Raw genomic sequence first — 21,128 nt, 5'->3', positions numbered from 1 at the left:
AATGGCTTTCTGTGGTCCCTCCGCCCCCCCCCACCTTCCCCTACCTAACCCCCTTCCCAGCCCTACCTAAACCCCTCCCTTACCTTTATCTTATGTTGAGCCTGCCTCTGGGCAGGCATAGGTTGCGCACGCTGGCAATTGGCCAGCCCGCAATCCCAGCACAGCAGCAAATGGCTGCTATACCTGGAGGCTCTGGCCCCGCCCCACCCCTTTTTTCAAGCCCCAGGACATACACGCATCCCAGGGCTTGCGCACGTTGCCGGGCCTATGCAAAATAGGTTCGGCGTGTAACCCCCTGCATGTGTAAATCCATCTGGAATTACGCGCGCAGGGCTTTTAAAATCTGGCCCCATGTGTGTTTTGGGTAAGAGTATAGTAACAGGAGCATACTACCATCCACTTGGACAAAATGATGAGAAGGATGATGAAATGCTAAGAGAAATCAGCAAGTTAACCAATTTAGCAGTGCAGTAACAATGGGAGATTTCAATTACCCCAATACTGACTGGGTAAATGTAACATGATAGAGAGGTAAAGTTCCTGGATGGAATAAAAGATTGCTTCATGGAAAATTGTTCAGAGGGAGCTATTTTAGATCTAATTCTTAGTGGAACACAGGATTTGGTGAGAGACGTAATGCTGGTGGGGCCACTTGGCAATAGTGATCATAATCAAATTTGAACTAATGACTGGAAGGGGGACAATATTTAAATCTACAGCTCTAACACTAAACTTTCAAAAGGGAAACTTTGATAAAATGAGGAAAATAGAAAAAAATGAAAGGTGCAGCTGCAAAGGTTAAGAGTGTACAACAGGCATGGACATTAGGGATGTGCATTTGTTTGCAACGAAATAGGAAATAAAGATGATATTTCCTATTTCTTTGCATTTCGGGGGGTTGCAAAGGGCCATCATCACCATTTTGATTACTGGCAGCCGACAGCCCGGGAGGGGGAGATCGCTCCCGGGACCCCCGCTGGACCACCAGGGACTTTTGGCAAGTTTTGGAGGGATTTGGGAGGGTGGGGGGGTTGTAATTAAATTTGAAGGATTGGGGTGGGTTTCGGTTTTTCGTTTTGGGGCAGCCGAAATAAAATCAGCCCGAACCGTGGGAAAAAGAAATTTCCCGTGACAGGCCGATAACGAAGGCCGAACCAAAAGGTTTGGCCAAATCACATCTCTAATGGGCATTGCTTAAAAATACCATCTTAGAAGAACAGTCCAGATGTATTTCATGCATTAAGAAAGGTGGAACGAAGACCAAACAATTACCAGCATGGTTAAAAGGCAATTGTGAAAGAGGCTATTTTAGTAAAAAAAAACAAAAACAAACAAAAAAACCTTCCTTCAAAAACTGAAAGAAGGATCCAACTGAAGAAAACAGGAAAAAGCATAAGCATTATTAAGTTAAATTTAAAACAATAAGACAGGCTAAGAAAGAATTTGAAATGAAGTTGGCCATAGAGGCAAAAACTCATAGAAACTTTTAAACATATCCAAAGTTGGAAGCCTGTGAGGGAGTCAGTTAGACCATTAGATGATGAAGAAATTAAAGGGGCACTTAGGGAAGCTAAAGCCATCGTGAAAAGACTAAATTAATTCTTTGCTTGTTTAATGAAGATGTTGGGGAGATACCAGTTCCAGAAATGGTTTTCAAGAGTAATGATTTGGATGAACTGAAACAAATCATGGTGAAACTGGAAGATGTAGTAGGCCAGGTTGACAAACTGAAGATGGTATACTCCCGAGGGTTCTGTAAGAACTCAAAAATGAAATTTCAGAACTGTTAGTAAAAATGTGTAACCTATCATTAAAATTGTCCATTATACCTGAAGACTGGAGGGTGGCCAGTGTAACCCCTGATATTTTAAAAGGACTTCAGGGTTCCAGAAAGCTATAGACCGGTAATCCTGACTTCAGTGCTGGGAAAAATATTGGAAACTATTCTAAAGAACAAAATCACAGAACATATATAAAAAGACATGGTTTAATGGGAACACAGCCAGCATGGATTTAACCATGGGAAGTCCTGTCTCACAAACCTGTTACTTTTTTTTTTTTTAAGAGATTAATAAACATGTGGATAAAGGTGAACCACAGATGTAGTGTATTTGGAATTTCAGAAGATGTTTGACAAAGTCCCTCAGACTTCTAAGAAAACTAAAAGCCATGGGATAGGAGGCAATGTCTTTTCATGGATTACAAACTGGTTAAAAGAGAGGAAACAGAGTAAGATTAAATGGTCAGTTTTCTCAGTGGAAAAGGTAACAGTGGAGTGCCTCAGGGATCTGTAGTTGGTCAGGTGCTTTTCAATATATTTATAAATGATCTGGAATGGGATATGACAAATGACACAAAATTATTCAGAATAGTTAACTCACATGCGGATTGTAATAAATTGTAGGAGGACCTTGTGAGATTGGAAGATTATGCATCTAAATGGCAGATGAAATTTAGGTGGACCAGTATAAGGAGATGCATAAAGGGAAAAATAATCCATGCTGTAATTACATGATGTTAGGTTCCACCCAGGAAAAAGATCTAGGTGTTATAGTGGATAGTATATTGAAATTGTCACCTCAGTGTGCTCTAGTGGTCAAAAAAGCAAACAATGGGGGTCATTTTTCAAAATGCGGTAAGGCGTTTTCGCATGCGTTAAGGGCTTATCGCATGCGAAAACATGTTTACCGCATGCAATCGCACCATATCGTATGGTGCGATGCAAACTCTAAAAATAGGAGGAGTTAGGGGCGGAGAGTGGGCTGGGTTAGCCTGTCTGAGAAGAGCTATCGCACAGCCATAATGCAGATTTCAACTACACCTCTTTCAAATGCGTTAGGCTGTGCGATAGCGGCCGTGACCATGCGGTGAGGTTTCATCGCCATTTGCGATATGTCCCGTAAGGCTTATTTCAGACGATTTGAAGGCCCTGGAGAGTGAGTGAGAGAGAGAGAGAGTGAGAGAGAGAGAGAGAGGCCCACCTAGTAACTCGAGGTGGGGATTAGGTAATTGTGTAGGGGCCACTTTGACATGCTACGTGACACCTACGAACAGAACAGTGGTCTCTTGTGAAGATCTGATGGCCTTCGGAGTGAGGAAACTCGCTCCAAGATGAGATTTGGGCAATGTTCTCTCAACCTAGCTTGATGTTACCCAGGTAGAGAGTCCATCAAGCTAGGTTGAGAGAACATTGCCCAAATCTCATCTTGAAGCGAGTTTCCTCACTCCGAAGGCCATCAGATCTTCACAAGAGACCACTGTTCTGTTCGTAGGTGTCACGTAGCATGTCAAAGTGGCCCCTAACCCCCTACACACTTACCTAATCCCCACCTCGAGTTACTAGGTGGGCCTACCATAGGGATACAAATACCTGCCTATGGGCCATGATATTATGGTCATGGTCATGGTCTCTCTCTCTCTCATATATATATATATATATATATATATATATATATATATATATATATATATATATATATATATATATATATATATATATATCTGGGATCCTTAAAAAGTGGTTGAATGCAGGAAATACAACAGGTCTGGCACTAGGAAAGGAATGGTGACTAAAACGAAGAATGTCAATGTCTCTGTATCGCTCCATGATGAGACCACATCTTGAATAATGTGTGCAATTCTGGTTGCTGCATGTCAAAAAATGATATAGATGCACTGGTGAAGGTACAGAGAAAGCCTACCAAAATAGTTAAGGGGATGCAACAGCTCTTCTATGAGGAAAGGCAAAAGAGGTTAAGGCCGTTCAGCATGGAGAAGAAATGGCTAAGGGGAATATGATAGAAGTCTATAAAATCATGAGAGGACCAGAATGGGTAAATGTGAACCAGTTATTTACTCTTTCAGATAAAAGGAGGACTAGAGGCACTCTCTGAAGTTAGCAAGTAGCACATTTAAAACAAATAGGAGAAAATTCTTTTTCACTCAATGCACAATTAAGTTCTGGAATTCATAGCCAGAGGATGTGGTTAGGGCAGTTAGTATAACTATGTTTAAGAAAGTTTTGAATAAGTTCCTGGAGAAGTCCATTAACTGTTATTAATCAAGCTGACTTAGGTAATAGCCACTGCTATTACTGGCATTAGTTGCTTGGGATCAATTTAATGTTTGGGTACTTGCCAGGTACTTGTAACTTGGATTGGCCACTGTTGGAAACAGGATGCTGGGTTTGATAGACCCTTAGTCTGACCCAGTATGGCAACTTCTTATATTCTTATGTGAATCGAATGGCACGAATGGAAAGGTACAGAATAGATTATCAAAAACGAAGGAAAAACTGACTGAATATGAGGGAGTAAAGGATGAGAGGAGCTGGGTTGGAGAAGAACATGAAAGGTCATGAAGCAGGCTCGGCAAAAAGGGAAGAGAAAGGGAGAAGCTGTGTAGTTCAAGACAAGAAGTAAGAGGGAGAGGCACCAAGCAAGGATTAGCAATGAAGGTTAAGTACAAGGATAGAGGAAAGAAAGGGGACAAAATAAGGAGATAGAAGATATGATAGGAAAATGAGAAGCCTAGAAATGAGGAGACTGTAAGAACAGAAATAAGATCAAGAACAGTCAGAGGATAAATCATACCAGAGTTGAGAAAAGGTTTAATTTTATCCAACATTAAGATGACCCACTTTTTGTCTTTGCGTTAAGTGGGCTTGGCTCATGTTGGATCCAAGTGAGACTCAATGGCTTAGCTATCAGTTTCTGGATTATACACCTCCAGTAATGACTATTTGCTATTTCCAACTGAGCCAGACATGAAGCGAAAGACAATGGCTCTGCAGCCCAGAGCCAGACCACTCAGTCATTCAGTCCTCACAGCCATGTAAATCTGACAAAATGACCTCTTATCTGACAAATGAAATAGGTCTTGCCTATTAACACTTTTTTAGAACAAGATAGGAAAGAAAACAGCAATATACCATAACCGAAAAGCCCTGCAAAATGTTACTGTATATCTGGTACATTTTCTTGATACATCTTGTCCACAAGGACTCCAGACCACTTTCTGATCTGGAAAGATCCACCTGTGGAAGAGAGAATGGCTGCTCACCTTTTCTTTCAGCACATTATCAAGGTTTCTTTGCAGAGTTGTTGCTAGAGTCTCATAGTCTGCCATCTTTTCTGTATTCTCCAACAGCTCACTCTCTAAACGACTGTTTTCCTAGAAACAGCAGAAAAGGCTTAGCTTTGGAAATCTTCATCAGAGAAACCTAATCCCTGAAAAATGGTCACGTTTCTGAGAAATGTACAGTGCTGAGAAAAAAATGTTTCTGAACCCCCTAGGACGGTCTGTATTTTAGTAACAGTTACACCAAAAACATGATTAGATCCTAATCTAAACCCTGATAAAAAAGAGAAATATAACTATTAAATATCTCAGACAAAAAGGTTATATGGTCACTATGTATTCAACAAAAAGAGACTCAACACAAGTATCCTTGTGTGAAAGTATGTGAACCCTTTGTTCAGTAACTGCTAGGGATGTGAATCGTTTTAGGACGATTAAAATTATCGTCCGATAATTTTAATATCGTCTTAAACCGTTATGGAACACAATACAATACAGATTCTAACGATTTATCGTTATAAATCATTAGAATCGTGAGCCGGCACACTAAAACCCCCTAAAACCCACCCCCGACCCTTTAAATTAAATCCCCCACCCTCCCGAACCCCCCCCAAACAACTTAAATAACCTGCGGGTCCAGCGGCGGTCCGGAACGGCAGCGGTCCGGAACGGGCTCCTGCTCCTGCATCTTGTCGTCTTCGGCCGGCGCCATTTTCCAAAATGGCACCGAAAAATGGCGGCGGCCATAGACGAAAAAGATTGGACGGCAGGAGGTCCTTCCGGACCCCCGCTGGACTTTTGGCAAGTCTCGTGGGGGTCAGGAGGCCCCCCACAAGCTGGCCAAAAGTTCCTGGAGGTCCAGCGGGGGTCAGGGAGCGATTTCCCGCCGCGAATCGTTTTCGTACGGAAAATGGCGCCGGCAGGAGATCGACTGCAGGAGGTCGTTCAGCGAGGGTTCCGGCGCCTCGCTGAACGACCTCCTGCAGTCGATCTCCTGCCGGCGCCATTTTCCGTACGAAAACGCCATTTTTCGGCGCCATTTTGGCCGAAGACGACAAGATGCAGGAGCAGGAGCCCGTTCCAGACCGCTGCCGTTCCGGACCGCCGCTGGACCCGCAGGTTATTTAAGTTATTTGGGGGGGGTTCGGGAGGGTGGGGGATTTAATTTAAAGGGTCGGGGGTGGGTTTTAGGGGGTTTTAATGTGCCGGTTTTTCGATTTTTCGATTTTTTCGATTTTTTAACGATTTTTTCATGATTTTTCACGATATTTTACCCCCCCAAACGGCAACAATACGATTCCCTCCCCCTCCCAGCCGAAATCGATCGTTAAGACGATCGAGGACACGATTCACATCCCTAGTAACTGCTGGTACTTCCTTAAAAAACAATAACTTCAACTAAATATGTCCTATAACTGTTGACTAGTCTCCCACACCACCCTTGAGGAAGTTTGCCCCATTCTTCCATGTACAACTGTTTCAGCTCTGACATTTGAGGGCTTCCTTGCATGAATTTGCCGCTTCATCCTGTAGTATATTTACTTGAATGTTTAGGGTTATCTTACTGTATGACACACTTTCAGCTCAGCTGCACTCATGGACAGATGGACTTGACATTCTCTTCTAGAATTTTCTGATATAAAGCAAAATTGATGGTTCTATCAACGATGGCAAGTCATCCAGGTCCTGATGCAACTCCACAGCATGATACCTCCACCACCATGCTCTGACAGTCAGGATGAAGTTCTTACTCTGAAAGGTAGTGCTTTTTTTCAACCAAACAAAATGTTTGCTATTGTGACTGAAAAGTTCAATTTTTGACTCATTTGTCCAGATAACTATTCTAGAAGCCTTGTAGGTCATCCAGATGCTCTTTGGTAAACCTACGTGGGAGAGGGGGAGCAGGAATGTTCTTTCTAGAGAGCAATGGTTTCTTCCTAGCTATCCTTCCATGATCATTCCTATTTATTCTTTTCCCAACTTTAATCCTTACATTAACTGCAATGAGAGAGGCCTGCAGATTTTTAGACGTTAGTCTGGATGATTTTCTTGTTTTCTCTTGGGTTCATTTTGACAGGACAACCGCTCCTGGGTAGAGTCCCTGTAGGCTTCAACTTTTTCCATTTGTTGGCTATCTCTCTGACAGTGGATGGATGGAACCCCCAATATTTAGAAATGGTCTTGTAATCCTGTCCAGACAGATAAACATCAACTATTCTTTTTTTGGTACTACTCTGAAAATTTTATTTCATGGTGGCATGATGAGTTCCCACTAACTTCTATGCTGACGTCAAAGCTCAAAACCTTTATTGACCTTTATATAGGACTCAAGTCATGTAGATTCTTCTCTGCAGGGTGGCTTGTTACCCCATTACTTAAGCACCTGATTCTAATTAACTAATTAATTGTGCTACAGAAACTGGGGTTCATTTACTGTTTCACAGACAATGATTCTGAACTAGCCTTATTGTTCCTAATTTGTACATTATTGTGTCTCAAGAGACATACTTAGATTGTTTAATTTATACTCTTTGTATTACATAAGAGTAGCTTCAATTAAACAATTACATTATAGTAAGAACTTGTAATTCTCATTATTTTACTTGGTGTCCATGAGCTTTTTCTCAGCAATGTATTTACTATCGTACACTGAGCCATACTAGGTGTAAACACAAGACTGTAGAAAAAAAGAGAGATTTTTTTAGTATTCAACACGAAGACACTTCACTTTAACCTCCAAGACCCCTAGAAAAAAGATATCCCAAACAGGTTTAAGATACAAATCCAAGATTAATATGGCTTCATGATCAACTGTCTTTATTCAGTCTCATGTTACAAGTTCATTGACAATAGATTTGTTTTCCCGAATGGTGAGATTCCAAAACACCTTATGCATGCATATATCTGTAAATCCAATCAAGCCCAATAAAGGATCTGAGTGGCTACTGCATACCAGGACTTATTCTGCTTTACCTTTAAAGAAAGTGCAAGACGATCCCTAATGTAGTTCTCCTCTATCTTCATCTTCTCGATCTCCTGCTCCAGATCAGAGCGCTGCTTGCTAGCCTGATGTAAGATCTGCTCTCTCTCTTTCCCAAGTTCCGTCTTCAGTGCTGTGGTGCGTTCCCTGTACTCTTCGTCCAGCTTCCTAAACAAAAGGAATCAAACCTGATATTTAAAATGAGGGGCACACAATGCACAAAACTTAGGGGTAATTCCTGATGGTAAATTGAAAAAGGAATCTCATTATCAAAATAGTTTTTTTTTTTTTTTTTGGATACTCCACATCTTGCAGCTTGTCCAGAACACAGCTGCCAGAGTCATTACAGGAATAAAGCTAAAAGACCACATAACCACAGTACTTAAAAGCTTACACTGCTTGCCAGTTCTCTTTAGGAGCACAATTTAAGGCCCTGAAATTTGCCTTTAAGGCAATAAATAGCCAAGGCCCAATTAATCTGCTTAGAGGCTAATATCCCTTTCCCTGTATTATGCTCAATTAAGAATCTGTTTATTGTACCATCAGTTAAAAATGCAAGCACGGTACAAACACGTAGCCACCTTTTTTCATACGCTATGGCTCCTCTCTACCCTGCCTGAAGAGATACATGGGATGTGGAATGCTGAAAACTTGTCCGTCACTATGCAGCAGCACAGCAAGTGCACAATTTACCGGTTTTTGATTAAACTTATCCAGCTGACTCTAAATATCAGTTAGCTAGGTAAGTTATCAGGCTAACTTAACTCTGCCCGAGAACACCCCTGGAATACCTCCAACTTATCCAGATGAACAAATTAGAGGCTTTCAGTGTGGCGGGAAATCTAAAACATGCTGTTCGTCTAAGTCCCAAACTTACAGTGTCATTCATCATTTGGTGTGCGTTAAGCCATTATAGCAAAATCTACTTTTCTTTCAACTCTCCGCGCTCCAAATGACACCCAGTTTTCACAGGTGTCTATTGTGCTGCTCATACACATGATGGTGTATCTTAAGCTGTCCCCAAGCCTTTCTCACCCCTGATTCCTTACCCTTCATTTAACGGTCCCCCTGTAACAGTGATATAAATAGTAAACTGACTCATTTGCCTAATGCTGAGTCTCTCTCTCTCTCCCCCTCCTGCGATAAAAGCTGTCCGGGCAGGCATGATAGGTAACTAGAAAATTAGCCTCAATGTGCCCCTTTTTCTTATAGCAGGCATTAGGCCTGCGAAATTTATAGCAAAATGATGGATCTAGGAGTTTGCTAAAGAAGATATTGAGTCTCTGCTTTTTTTTTTTTTTTTTTAAACAAGTTTATCACTGAGGAAATGGTCCTTGGTTAATAAGTGCTGGGGTTTAAAAGCCTGTGAAATGTTTAATAATCTTAAGGATTTTATTAGGATTGATTTTATATATATGGAATGCTATATGTATTTTAATGCTATATCAATGTTAGATGTGCACATTTGTATATTTGCAGTATTAAGTCAATATAAAATAGTCTGAACTGGTCACACAATTGACATAATCCATGTTTCTATGTCAACTATAAAACAGAGGATGAAACATAATAAAGTGGCCTTGGATGTTAAAAATCTAAGTTTACCATCATCCATCATTATTTTAATAACCTTTTCCCTTCATCTTTGACCACATATGAAGAGTTTTGGGATATGGATAGACGTTAGTCTTCAACTCTCCAATCAAATAAAAGCCGTAACCAAAGCTGAATATTACAAACTACATGTCCTTCATGGCTCAAAAACCCTGTTTGAACAGGGTGATTTTTAGGACAGTTTTTAAGGCTCATAAGAACAAAATGTATGCCATACTGGTCAGACCAAGGGTCCATCAAGCCCAGTATTCTGTCTCCAACAGTGGCCAATCCAAGTCACAAGTACCTAGCAAGTACCCAAATATTAAAAAGATCCCATGCTAACTAATGCTAGCAACGAGCAGTGGCTATTCCCTATTGACTAATAGCAGTTTATGGTCTTCTCTAGGAACTTAGCCAAACCTCTTTTAAACCCATCTACACAAACTGCCCTAACCACTTCTTCTGGCAACGAATTCCAGAGCTTAATTATGCATGAGTGAAAAGGAATTTTCTCTGGTTTTAAATGTGCTACTTGCTAACTTCATGAAGTGGCCCCTAGTCCTTGTATTATCTGAAAGAGTAAATAACTGTTTCACATTTACTTTTTCAAGTCCTTTCATGATTTTGTAGACCTCTATCATAATTCCTCCTCAGCCATCTCTTCTCCAAACTGAATAGCCCTAACCTCTTTAGCCTTTCCATGCCCTGTATCATTTTGGTCGCCCTTCTCTGTACATTCTCCAGTGCAACTGTATCTTTTTTGAGATACAGCAACCAGAACTGCACACAGTATTCAAGGTGTGGTCTCACTATAGAGCGATATAGAGGCATTATGACATCCTCCATTTTATTTTCCATTCCCTTCCTTTTTTGACTGCCACAGCACACTGAACCAACAATTTCAATGTAATATCAACTATGTCACCCAGATCTTTTTCCTGGGTGGTAGCTCCTAATATGGAACCTAACATCATTTAACTATAGTAAGGGTTATTTTTCCCTATATGCAACACCTTGCACTTGTCCACATTATATTTCATCTGCCATATGGACACAATCTTCCAGTCTTGCAAGGTCCTCGTGCAACTTATCACAATCCATTTGTGATTTAACTATTCTGAATAATTGTGCCATCTGCAAATTTGATCACCTCACTCATCGTGCCTCTTTCCAGATCATTTATAAATATATTAAAAAGCACCAGTCCAAGTACAGATCCTTGAGGCATTCCACTGTGAAAACAGATCATTTAATCCTCAGTTTCCTGTCTTTTAACCAGTTTAAAATCCACAAAAGGACATCTCCCCATCCCATGACATTTTAGTTTCCTTAGAAGCCTCTCATGAGGGACTTTGTCAAATACTTTCTGAAAATCCAAATACACCACATCTACTGGTTCACCTTTATCCACATGTTTATTCACCCCTTCAAAAAAAAAAATGCAGCAGATTTGTGAGGGGTGGTTTCCCTTGGGTAAATCTATGCTGGCTGTGTACCATTAAATCATGTCTATCTATATGTTCTGTGATTTTATTCTTTATAATAGTTTCCACGATTTTTCCAGGCACTGAAGTCAGACTCACTCACTGGTCTATAGTTTCCTGGTTCACCTTTGGAGCCCTTTTTATATATCAGAGTTACATTGGCCTTCTTACAATCTTCAGGTACAATGGATGAGTTAAATGATAGGTTACAAATTACTTGTAATAGATCTGAAATGTAATTTTTGAGTTTTTTCAGAAGCCTGGGTTGTATACTATCTGATACAGGTGATTTGCTACTCTTCAGTTTGGCAATCTGGTCTACTACATCTTCCAGGTTTACCATGATTTGGGTCAGTTCATCTGAATCGCTACCCTTGAAAACCGTCTCCGGAACCAGTATCTCCCAAACATCCTCCTCAGTAAACACCAAAGCAAAGAATTAAATTAGCCTTTCTGCTTTGGCCTTTTCTAAGTGCTCCTTTAAACCCTCGATCATCCAATGGTCCAACCAACTCCCTCGCAGGCTTCCTGCTTAAAATTTTAAAAACTTTTATTATGAGTTTTTGCCTCTACGGCCAACTTCATTTCAAATTCTCTTTTAGCCTGCCTTGTCAATGTATCACACTTAACTTGACAATGCTTATGCTTTTTCCTATTTCCTTCAGATGGCTCCTTCAAATTTTTGAAGGAATATATTTTGGGTAAAACAGTTTCTTTCACCTCAACTTTTAACCATACTGGCAATTGTTTGGCCTTCTTTCCACCTTTCTTAATGTATGTAATACATCTGGACAATGCTTCTAAGATGGTTTGGTTTTTTTTAAACAATGTCCATGCCTGTTGTACACTCTTATTTATTTATTTGCAGTTTTTATATACCGACATTTGTTTAGTAACCTCTCATCGGTTCACAGATAACAGAAACATTGCAGCTGTGCGAACTAGAACATATGCAACAGTGCTTTATAATAAACATTTACAATAATCAATAAACTTTACAATAAACTTGTTAACGAAAATATGCAACAGTGCTTTACAATAAACTTATTTAACCGGGGTGGGGGGGGGAGGAGGGGTAACAGTGGAAACAATGGAAGGGAAAAATCAAATAGTGGTACATAGCAAAATTCTAGCTGAACTTAACATTTGTAGTTGCACCTTTCAGCTTGTTCTAATTTTCTCATTTTACCAAATTTCCCTTTTAAAAGTTTAGTGCTAGAGCCGTGGATTTACTTATTGTCCCCTTTTCAGTCATTAATTAAAATTTGATCATGTTATGATCCTTATTGCCAAGCGGCCCCACCATGATTACCTCTCTCACCAAATCCTGCATTCTACTAAGAATTAGATCTAAAATAGCTCCTACTCATCTGTTCCTGAACCAATTGCTCCATAAAGCTGTCATTTATTCCATCTAGGAACTTTATCTCTCTAGCATGTCCTGATGTTACATTTACCCCAATTAATACTGGGATAAATGAAATCTTCCATTATTACTGCATTACCAATTTGGTTTGCTTCCCTAATTTCTCTTAGCATTTCACTATCCATCTCACCATTTTGGCCAGGTGGATGGTAGTACACTCCTATTGATATACTTTTCCCCCAACACACATCTTTCTACTCAAAGATTCTATTGTGCATTTAGTCTCTTGCAGGATCCTTATTCTGTTAGACTCTATGCCACCCAAGACAAAGTGCCACCTGCCCACCAAGTTGCTCCTCCCTATCATTGCGATATCATTTGTACCCTGGTATGGCACCATCTCATTGGTTCTCATCCTTCCATCATGACTCTGAGATGCCAATTAAGTCTATCTCATCAATCACTGCTATACACTAACTCTCCCATCTTCCTACTTAGACTTCTAGCATTGGCATATAGACATTTCAACGTGTGTGTTTTGTTTTTATTAACAGCCTGCTTTTCAGTTAACAGGGATGATTTAGAATTTTTAGCTCATGTGATTCTTTACTTATAGGCACATGGACTACTTTTGCTTTTATTGTAACCTCTCTGTTGGGATTCCCTAACTTTCCTACTTCATTAGTATCCTTCAAAGATACCTCCCTCCAAACCATGCGCTGCTGAGTGACTGTCTGCTTTCCCCTCCATTCTAACAATATTGGATTATTGCAATGCACTCTACATTGAAGTTCCCGGAAACAAGCCGAGGGCAGTGCAGATTTTGCAGAACTCAGCTGCATGGCTGATCTCTGGAATAAGCAAATGGGAATAAATTACTCCAGTCCTAATAGACCTGCGTTGGCTGACTGTGTCCTTTTCGACCATCTTTAAGATCTCAATGATGGCTCAAACTATTGAAACTGGACTCACTTCCTTGGGCAAATGCTCTTTTGAGAATCTACAAGCAGACAGTCACTTAAGACCTTCCCAGAGAGCACTCTTGGATTGTCCCTCAAGTCAGACAGAGATGGCTGGTGTAAACTAGGGAAACTGCCTTTTCAGTGGCAGATCCCAATATTTAGAATCCTCTTCCAGAGGCTTTACGTTTAGCTGAAGATTCAAGGGCTTTTAAATCAATGCTAAAAACGCCTTTATTTAAGCATGCTTTTGATTAACTGCGCTAGTGATCTGATATTCCTTTGAGATGTGATGTTATGCCTTTTTTTTTGTTTTATTTTAAATATGTTTGTAATTTGTAAATTGTCTAGGCATTTATAGGCGATTAATAAATAAAGAAAAATAAAATATTTTGCAATAGGTAACTTTTTTATATGGATGCAGTACCACTCTTCATACTTGCAGATTTTAGCTCAGATTTTCAAAATGGACTTATGTACAAATGCACTTTGAAAATTAATGGGTTCAGCCATTCCAGGTGCAGATCTGTGTGCAGAAAGTTACATCCTGCTCAGAGCATGTGTAACTTTCGGCATGTAGATGTGCATATTTCCAAAAATTGCCCCAATTTTAACACCAAAATTCCTACTTGGAGTGTAGGTAAAAGTACATGTGCCATTAGGTTTCAAACATACTTTTACCTGCAGAGCCCTGTTTGATTTTCAAAGCACATTCTACATATAAAACAGGATTCTATGAATATAAAATGCTTTTAAGATCTACCCCACAAAGATGAAAATACAGCAGTTGACACTGGGGGGGGAAAAAAACGAAAAACAAAAAACCTGTTCACCAAGGCACTTTCACTGTGTAAACACTCCACACCTGGGCATGCTAATGAGAAATGTATGCAAATGAGTAATTCTGCACAGAATGCGAGTCACTTAAACACACAAAGCTGCACCATCTACAGTGACATTTTTGCTCTCAAAGCTTTACAACACCTCAAAAGAAGGTCACTTTCTCAGGTTTGGCTGGCTGCAGGAAGCAGTGATTGATACTTCTCTGCCCACCTGGTTTTTCACAGCAGTGAAGTCTTCTGGATTCAGGAAGTCATGCTGGCAGATGGCACAAGGCTGATACAAGAAATGGTGAGATGGATGCGGCGAAAGATGGCATGGGGAGCAGAAGTATGGCATTGGGATAGGGGTGACCAGGCTGCTGGGCAGGGTCTACTCTGCTCTCCATGCCAACCTTGACCAGGGGAAGGTGTCAGCCACTTACATACACAAGAACCAGCACCAGAAATCTCAATCCAAAAAAAAAAAAAAAAAAAAAGATTTTATTGGAAGGCTTGGAAAAGGAACCAAATCTCAAAGTGGTTATACCTGCCAAGCGGGTTTTTGAATCTCTCTCTCATATTAATTAATGGCAGAAAATGTCCCTCTGACTCATCCTCTCTGCCCAGTTATTCTGTCCACATTTCTAAGGATACATCCCAACTGCTAGCCACAAAGTGTGACCACGTCATGATTTCTCCTTATCCAGGACAGTCTGTCTTCCTCCTTTGTACTCCATGTATTTGTTTTAGGTTGAGTCTGCTTATTTTGTGAATGCTTTGTTATAAGCTGCATAGTACTTCGGATATAGCGGCATACAAACTTTTTAAATAAATAAATATTATGCAAGAAAACAAGCGAAACCAACAGACAGAACCCAAGTACAGTGCACAGTAGCCAAATCAATTATTCTTGGGGAGAAAGTGGCATAGAACAGTGCAGGTGAATTTAGGTCTCAGTTCTTACTGAACCAAACAAGATGGAAGTTGAGAACCAATTGGATATTCTAATAAGAAGTGCTTTTGGAGCAATAAGTTGTTTTAAGGGACCTGACTGCTTACCTTTGTCCTTGCCTGAAACAAAGAGCAGTAACTGATTGGTTACTGTTCATCTTTAAATATTCCTGAGACATGCAGACATCTCAATGCAAAATTGAACTTTTCACATTTAAAAAAAAAAAAAAAAAGTCATCTTCTAATCAAAAGCTCTCTCTCTGGCACTCATCCAAATGCATGGAATATGCCAACTTAGCTACTACAAAGTAGGCCAAACAAAGAAGCCAAGGAGCTCACCAACAGCCTAAAGACCAGCACTACTGCTGATTCCTGGACTGAGTCACAAAACTCCTGCATTTCTGACCAGCATAAACACTCTTTTGCAGACAGAAAATATGCAGCTCTACTTCAGTCGTCGGTTTACCAGTATGGTGAGAGAAACAGACTAACTCCTAATTATATTAAGAAGGGCAGAGAGTTGATTCTAGTTAATTAGCCTCTAATATTTCTGAATTAACAAAGCTGTGCAAGATTTTCAATTGATCTGTTGTACCAAGTTAGACACTGAAATAATTGGATTTATCTGTTTTGATTTACTAAGCAATTGCTATATACGTAAATATAATCAATTATGTTTAATTGATTAAAAACCCTTAATGAATAACAATGAATCTAGACAAACTGAAGAAGATCCTTCTTCTTAATACAAAACTGTGAACATACTCTAAAGAAATATGTAGTAAAATTCCCTATAAGAAACAAACTGACCCAAAGCAGAACAGAATGAGGTGGCCAAGCAGAACAGGACTTTACAGTCCGAAAACCAGGGTCAGCATCTTCCCAGGCACTAGTTCTAGCCAACAGGAATTTCTCCAGGTACACAAGAGCCATAAACAGGAACAGTCTTTTGAGTATCAGTCACAGCTCTAACAGCCTACAGATGCCTCGGTGTTATAATTTTAATTACATTTCACATAGTCTGCTTAAGGTTGCTGGGTGCCCAACCAGATGATCTCAGCAGCAATGCCTCAACAGAATTACGGTCGACTGCACTGGAGATTCTTGTGGACTGCTTGCCACATAAAACAGCAGCACGTCGTTTTACACATTTGTAAAGCACTTTTTGTGCTTTGGTAGTGTTAAGGTAGGGTGGCCTGGAGCTTGGTTTGGAATTTGTGGTTTTTAAGTCAGCTGGGACAGCCGATTCCTAATCTTGTTGATGTTTGCTCAGGTCCACCTTCTTCTAGTTGCTGCCTCCACCTTACTACTACTACTACTACTCACTACTACTACTCCTCTTCACTGCTTTCTTCCAGGGGCTCCTGCATGCCCCTCCCTCACCTTCCCCCCCCCCCCCCCAAAAAAAAAAGATTTCTCACCCCTACTCATCCCTTCCATATCTCTGGCCCTTTTCCTCCCGACACATTCCCCCACTACTAACACTAGGTCTTTTCACTCTTCTCAGCCCCTGTCCTTTTCAACTTGTGTATCCAGTCCTCTCGCTCACTGGCCTGCTCTATATCCTAACCATTCTCACCCCAGCTGTATTTATTATGCATCCATTCATGCCTACATATACGTTTCCCTTTTGCCTGCTGCATTCCTGTCACGGTCATGCACACTCACCTGCTGTTCAATGCCAGGACTGCGAGTGACTAGAAAGAGACAGACTGACCCACACAGCACACAGATATTCCACTCAAAAAAGACATTAACAGAAGGAATTAGGGAAGGTATGACAATGTCACAGGGCACAGAAAGGCACCCACACTCCAAGACTGATGACACCAAATACCTATCTGCACATTTCACAAAATTTTTAAGCAAATCCTCCGCTCCTGAATTCCAGCAACCATCTTCCTACTTCCTTCTCTCAATGACGACCCTGAATGCATGAGCAAAGCTGTCTTTTATCTATTCCTGTCGGGGGAGGGGGGGGGGCGAGCAAGGATGAGCTTTTTTTTTTTTTTTTTGCATGCATGGCTGCAGGTTATATTGTTGCATCAACAGGTCCTGCGACTGCTTGAACCCTGTCACGCAGCTTTTTCCTGCATTATGTGCAGTTTTTGTAAACTGCATGTAAAACACACGTCTCTCCTGTGTAGAAAAAAAAAAGGATTTATGTAGTAACTTAAATGACTTTAGTGATTTGGCCCCTAAATGTATCTAGTAATATAAACTGACTGCATCCTTTTCCCCTAAAATTAAAAAAAAATCTCTTGAAGAAAAACTAGTTAGTCAGATGAGCAGCATAAACCTGTGGTAAACATCAGTGATCATGCCATGAATGTTAATGTTAAAACCTAAAGTGTGGAGCTTGAAAACTAAAAAAAAAAAATATATATATATATATTTTTTTTAAAACTTATTTATGAACAAAAAATGAATGGGGAAATCAATTCAAGCTTACCATACAGAAGGTATGGTCTGTACAGTACTGGGTGACAATAACTATGCTTTAGAATGGTTGTGACAGGCAGACAGCATCCATAGCTAGGACTGCAGAAAGGAGGCAGAGCGAGCGAGATCCGAGGATCTACCTGAGGTTGTATTCATTCTCCTGTTCTATCGCAGCATGGTGATCATCTATTTCAGAGGCCATCAGAGTTTTCAGCTTTTCATTTTTTTCCAAATCTGACCGGAGTTTCTCTTTTTCTCTGGCAGCTTGATCGGCCTGTTCACTAGAAAACAAGGAATATTACATGAAGTTATCTTTTTATTTTTATTTTTATCATCATCAGGTATTTAGTTTGTACATCACAAGTAATGTACAGAAATGCAAATCTACACATATATCCACTTAGAAACTAAACTGGACATCCTAAAAGTGACATGGATCTCCACCTCTGAATTCTGTGAGGCTAAGCTCCCTTTTTCCTGCTTTGAAAACTAAAACTTTTCCTGGGCTCAGCATTGTACTTCTATTTGTACACAGGTGGGGAGACATTAAAGACTGCAATTGTTATTCATCTTTTAGTTTGATCCAGTAATAGCACAGGATTCTTTCTGACTCCTGGTATCAATGAATGAACAGTGTGCCAAGCGGGAAGCAAAACAGAAGACCAGATCTGATACATATATACTAGGATACATATATACTAGTAAACGCAGCCATTGATACTTGATGGCATTCTCAGCTCTGTAACCCTGTCATCCAACAATCACACTGCATTTCTAAATCTCATCATAAATGAGAAATCATAAAATAATAGTACCAGCAATAATTTCCAACAGCAGCTGTTTCATTCTCCACTGTGTCTCAGATCTTCTATTCCCTTCCCCTCCAATATGCAGCCCCTTTATATATATATATATATATATATATATATATATATATATATATATATATATATATATATATACACATATATACACAAAGCAGGGAGATCTTTCTTAAGTTGTGGGTTTTTTTTCTTTTTTAATACAAAAAGAGTGTAAAGCCCTCTTTTTCACACTAATGAATCAGATGCATTGGAATACTACAGTCAGATACAATGGAGTAACTGCAAAGGAAGGCTTATTGGAAACCAATATGCTCCCATTACAGAATAGCATACGACCATCAAGAGAGAAAAAACAAAATAGTCAGTCTTAGGCCCACTTAACTACAGCGAAAAGCCCACACTTCATCCAACTACTCAACACAGCAGATAACTTTGGTTCTGTCCTGTCAGTGCAGAGCAGGAGATAACATAGGCAGAGGGAAATCTAACATCAAATGCCCCGTAAAACCACACATCATTAAAGTTCAAGTTTAAAATGTTTAATGAGGGAGACTACATGATCTGATAAGAGAGTAGGATATGTGGTAGGCTCGCTGTAGGTGCTCCCCCCCACCCCCGATAATTGGCCCTGAAACGGACAAAGTTTGCAATGATACCAGGGAACTTGCAGCGCACAGTACAGCGATGATGTTGGGGGGTGCCCTGGTATTTTGGAATGGCACTGATGTCCAAGAGGCCGCCAAAGAAAGATAAGATGGTGGGGAAGCAGATGGAAGCAAAGATGGCCGACTGCCCTCCTAGTCTATGCCCAGGCTCTACAAACTGTGCTTTGGTGGAAGAGGTAACTACTGCGGTAGTCAGGGCGCTGGAAGCAAAGTTTGATGCAATATCGCAGCAAATATCATCTGGCAACGAAACCTTGCAGGAAATGAAAGCGCAAGTGGAGGACACTCAGTGCAGAGTTGCAAAGGTGGAATCAGACACCCAATCAATTATGTAGGTGCAGGAAGCTTTAGAAAAGCAAGTGCTGGTTTTAGAGGCAAAAGCAGATGACCTAAAAAACCAGTGCAGAAGAAATAATCTGCAATTTGTGGGCTTCCTGGAATCAATATCAGATCGAGAAGTGCGAACATTGTTAGAAGGCTGATTAATACGGGAACTTGGGCTGCAAATTTTGGTTGGCAAATGCCATGTGGAGAAAGTGCACAGACTGGGGCCTAAGTCATCGGGTTCAGCCAGACCCAGAGTGGTGATAACGTGGTTGTTGAACTTTGTCCATAAATGGATATTCTGCAAACATTTTGCAAGAAAGGATCCTTGACCTTTGAGGGTCACAAGATTCTCATTTTTCAGGATTACTCAAATGTGGTTTCTCAAAAGCAAAAGGAATTTTGTCTGATTTGTGCAGAACTGTATGAGAGACAAATCAAGTTCACATTACAATACCAGCGAAACGCCAGGTGTTAACCAAAGGCCCATGGAGTTCAATGGACTCGGTTGTGGAAGCTAAATTGTTTCTGGAGTCTTAAATCTGAAAGAGTTAAACCCTAGAGGGTATGTTATGCAATAGTATTCATGCTGGGTGCAGTTGAAGAGTTTATATGTCAGATGGAAAAGATTATTGCTTACCATTTTAAGTTGCTGCTCATGTCTAGTGCATGGAGCTAATTAGTGGAACAAATATTTGAAATTTTTCTGCAACCTACTGGGGGGGCACCTAAACGGATTAAATAGTGGTTTCTATTCTCTGTTGGGGATATGAGTGTCGGGCTGAGAATGTGTGTTGCTAAGGGAGTAGGAGAAGGAGGGGGAAGAGGAGTGGGAAGGCAGGGGGTAGAACACTGAATATTTTGGAAACTTCATAGTCATCTAACATGGCAGGATATTTGGGCAATGCAGGCTTCTTGAGTGAAGGATTGTGCTGGTACTCTAGGCTGGGGGAGGACTAGCACTGGAGCGAAGATTGGATATCTATCACATTAATGAAGATTTCTTCTGGATTAAATATGGGTGAGAGTTTACAGGTTATATCCTAGAATATAACTGGATTGGGTTCACCAATAAAAAGAGTGAAAATGTTGCAATCACTTCGTAGGCAGAAAGCTAAAATTATGTGTTTGCAGGAAACATCGAACAGTTCAGGAAAGTGAAAAACTAGCAAGAGACTAGGTCAAGTTTTCTACTCACTTGCACTACATAGGAAGGGTGGCGTGGCAATCCTGATAGCGAAACAGGTCATATTTGAGCTCATATTCACCCGCAAAGATGCTGTGGGGAGATATGTTTGGGCGTGAGGTTACCTTCTACAGTGTCTATGCTCCTAATGTGTATTCGCATAACATTTTCCAGGAACTGGTTATGGCCATAACCATGCATAGGAGAGGCCCCGTGATTATGGTGGGAGATTTCAATTGTGTATGTGACCCAGTTGAGAGAGCCTCAAAGGTAGTAGTATCCAGGTTGGAGAAAAATAAAGGCATTTCTTTTCTGTGTAAATCTTTACAGATGCAGGATCCAGGGAGGATCTTACACCTTGAAGAGAGGGACTATACACATATTTCCAGAGCACAGATGACTGTCGCGCATTGATTACATTTTAGTCTCTACTGACTGCTTTGTAAAGGTG

At 40.4% G+C, this 21,128-nt stretch overlaps 1 protein-coding gene across 4 annotated transcripts in view; it reads right to left on the bottom strand.

The window, feature by feature from the left end:
* The window catches only part of NIN (ninein), a 274,889-nt gene that overhangs the window by 72,275 nt on the left and 181,486 nt on the right, over positions 1–21,128 (bottom strand). For all 4 annotated transcript variants that reach the window (XM_029598345.1, XM_029598344.1, XM_029598347.1 and 1 more), the window contains 3 exons: positions 17,819–17,959; positions 8,053–8,227; positions 5,062–5,172 (listed from right to left, as the gene is read on the bottom strand). In XM_029598345.1, coding sequence (XP_029454205.1) covers positions 5,062–5,172; positions 8,053–8,227; positions 17,819–17,959 — 427 coding nt within the window. The remainder of the gene's footprint in view (positions 1–5,061; positions 5,173–8,052; positions 8,228–17,818; positions 17,960–21,128) is intronic.

Source organism: Rhinatrema bivittatum, chromosome 4 (assembly GCF_901001135.1).
Source record: "Rhinatrema bivittatum chromosome 4, aRhiBiv1.1, whole genome shotgun sequence".
In the NCBI taxonomy this organism is placed as follows: domain Eukaryota; kingdom Metazoa; phylum Chordata; class Amphibia; order Gymnophiona; family Rhinatrematidae; genus Rhinatrema; species Rhinatrema bivittatum.
This window is presented reverse-complemented; position numbering and strand designations above follow the sequence as displayed.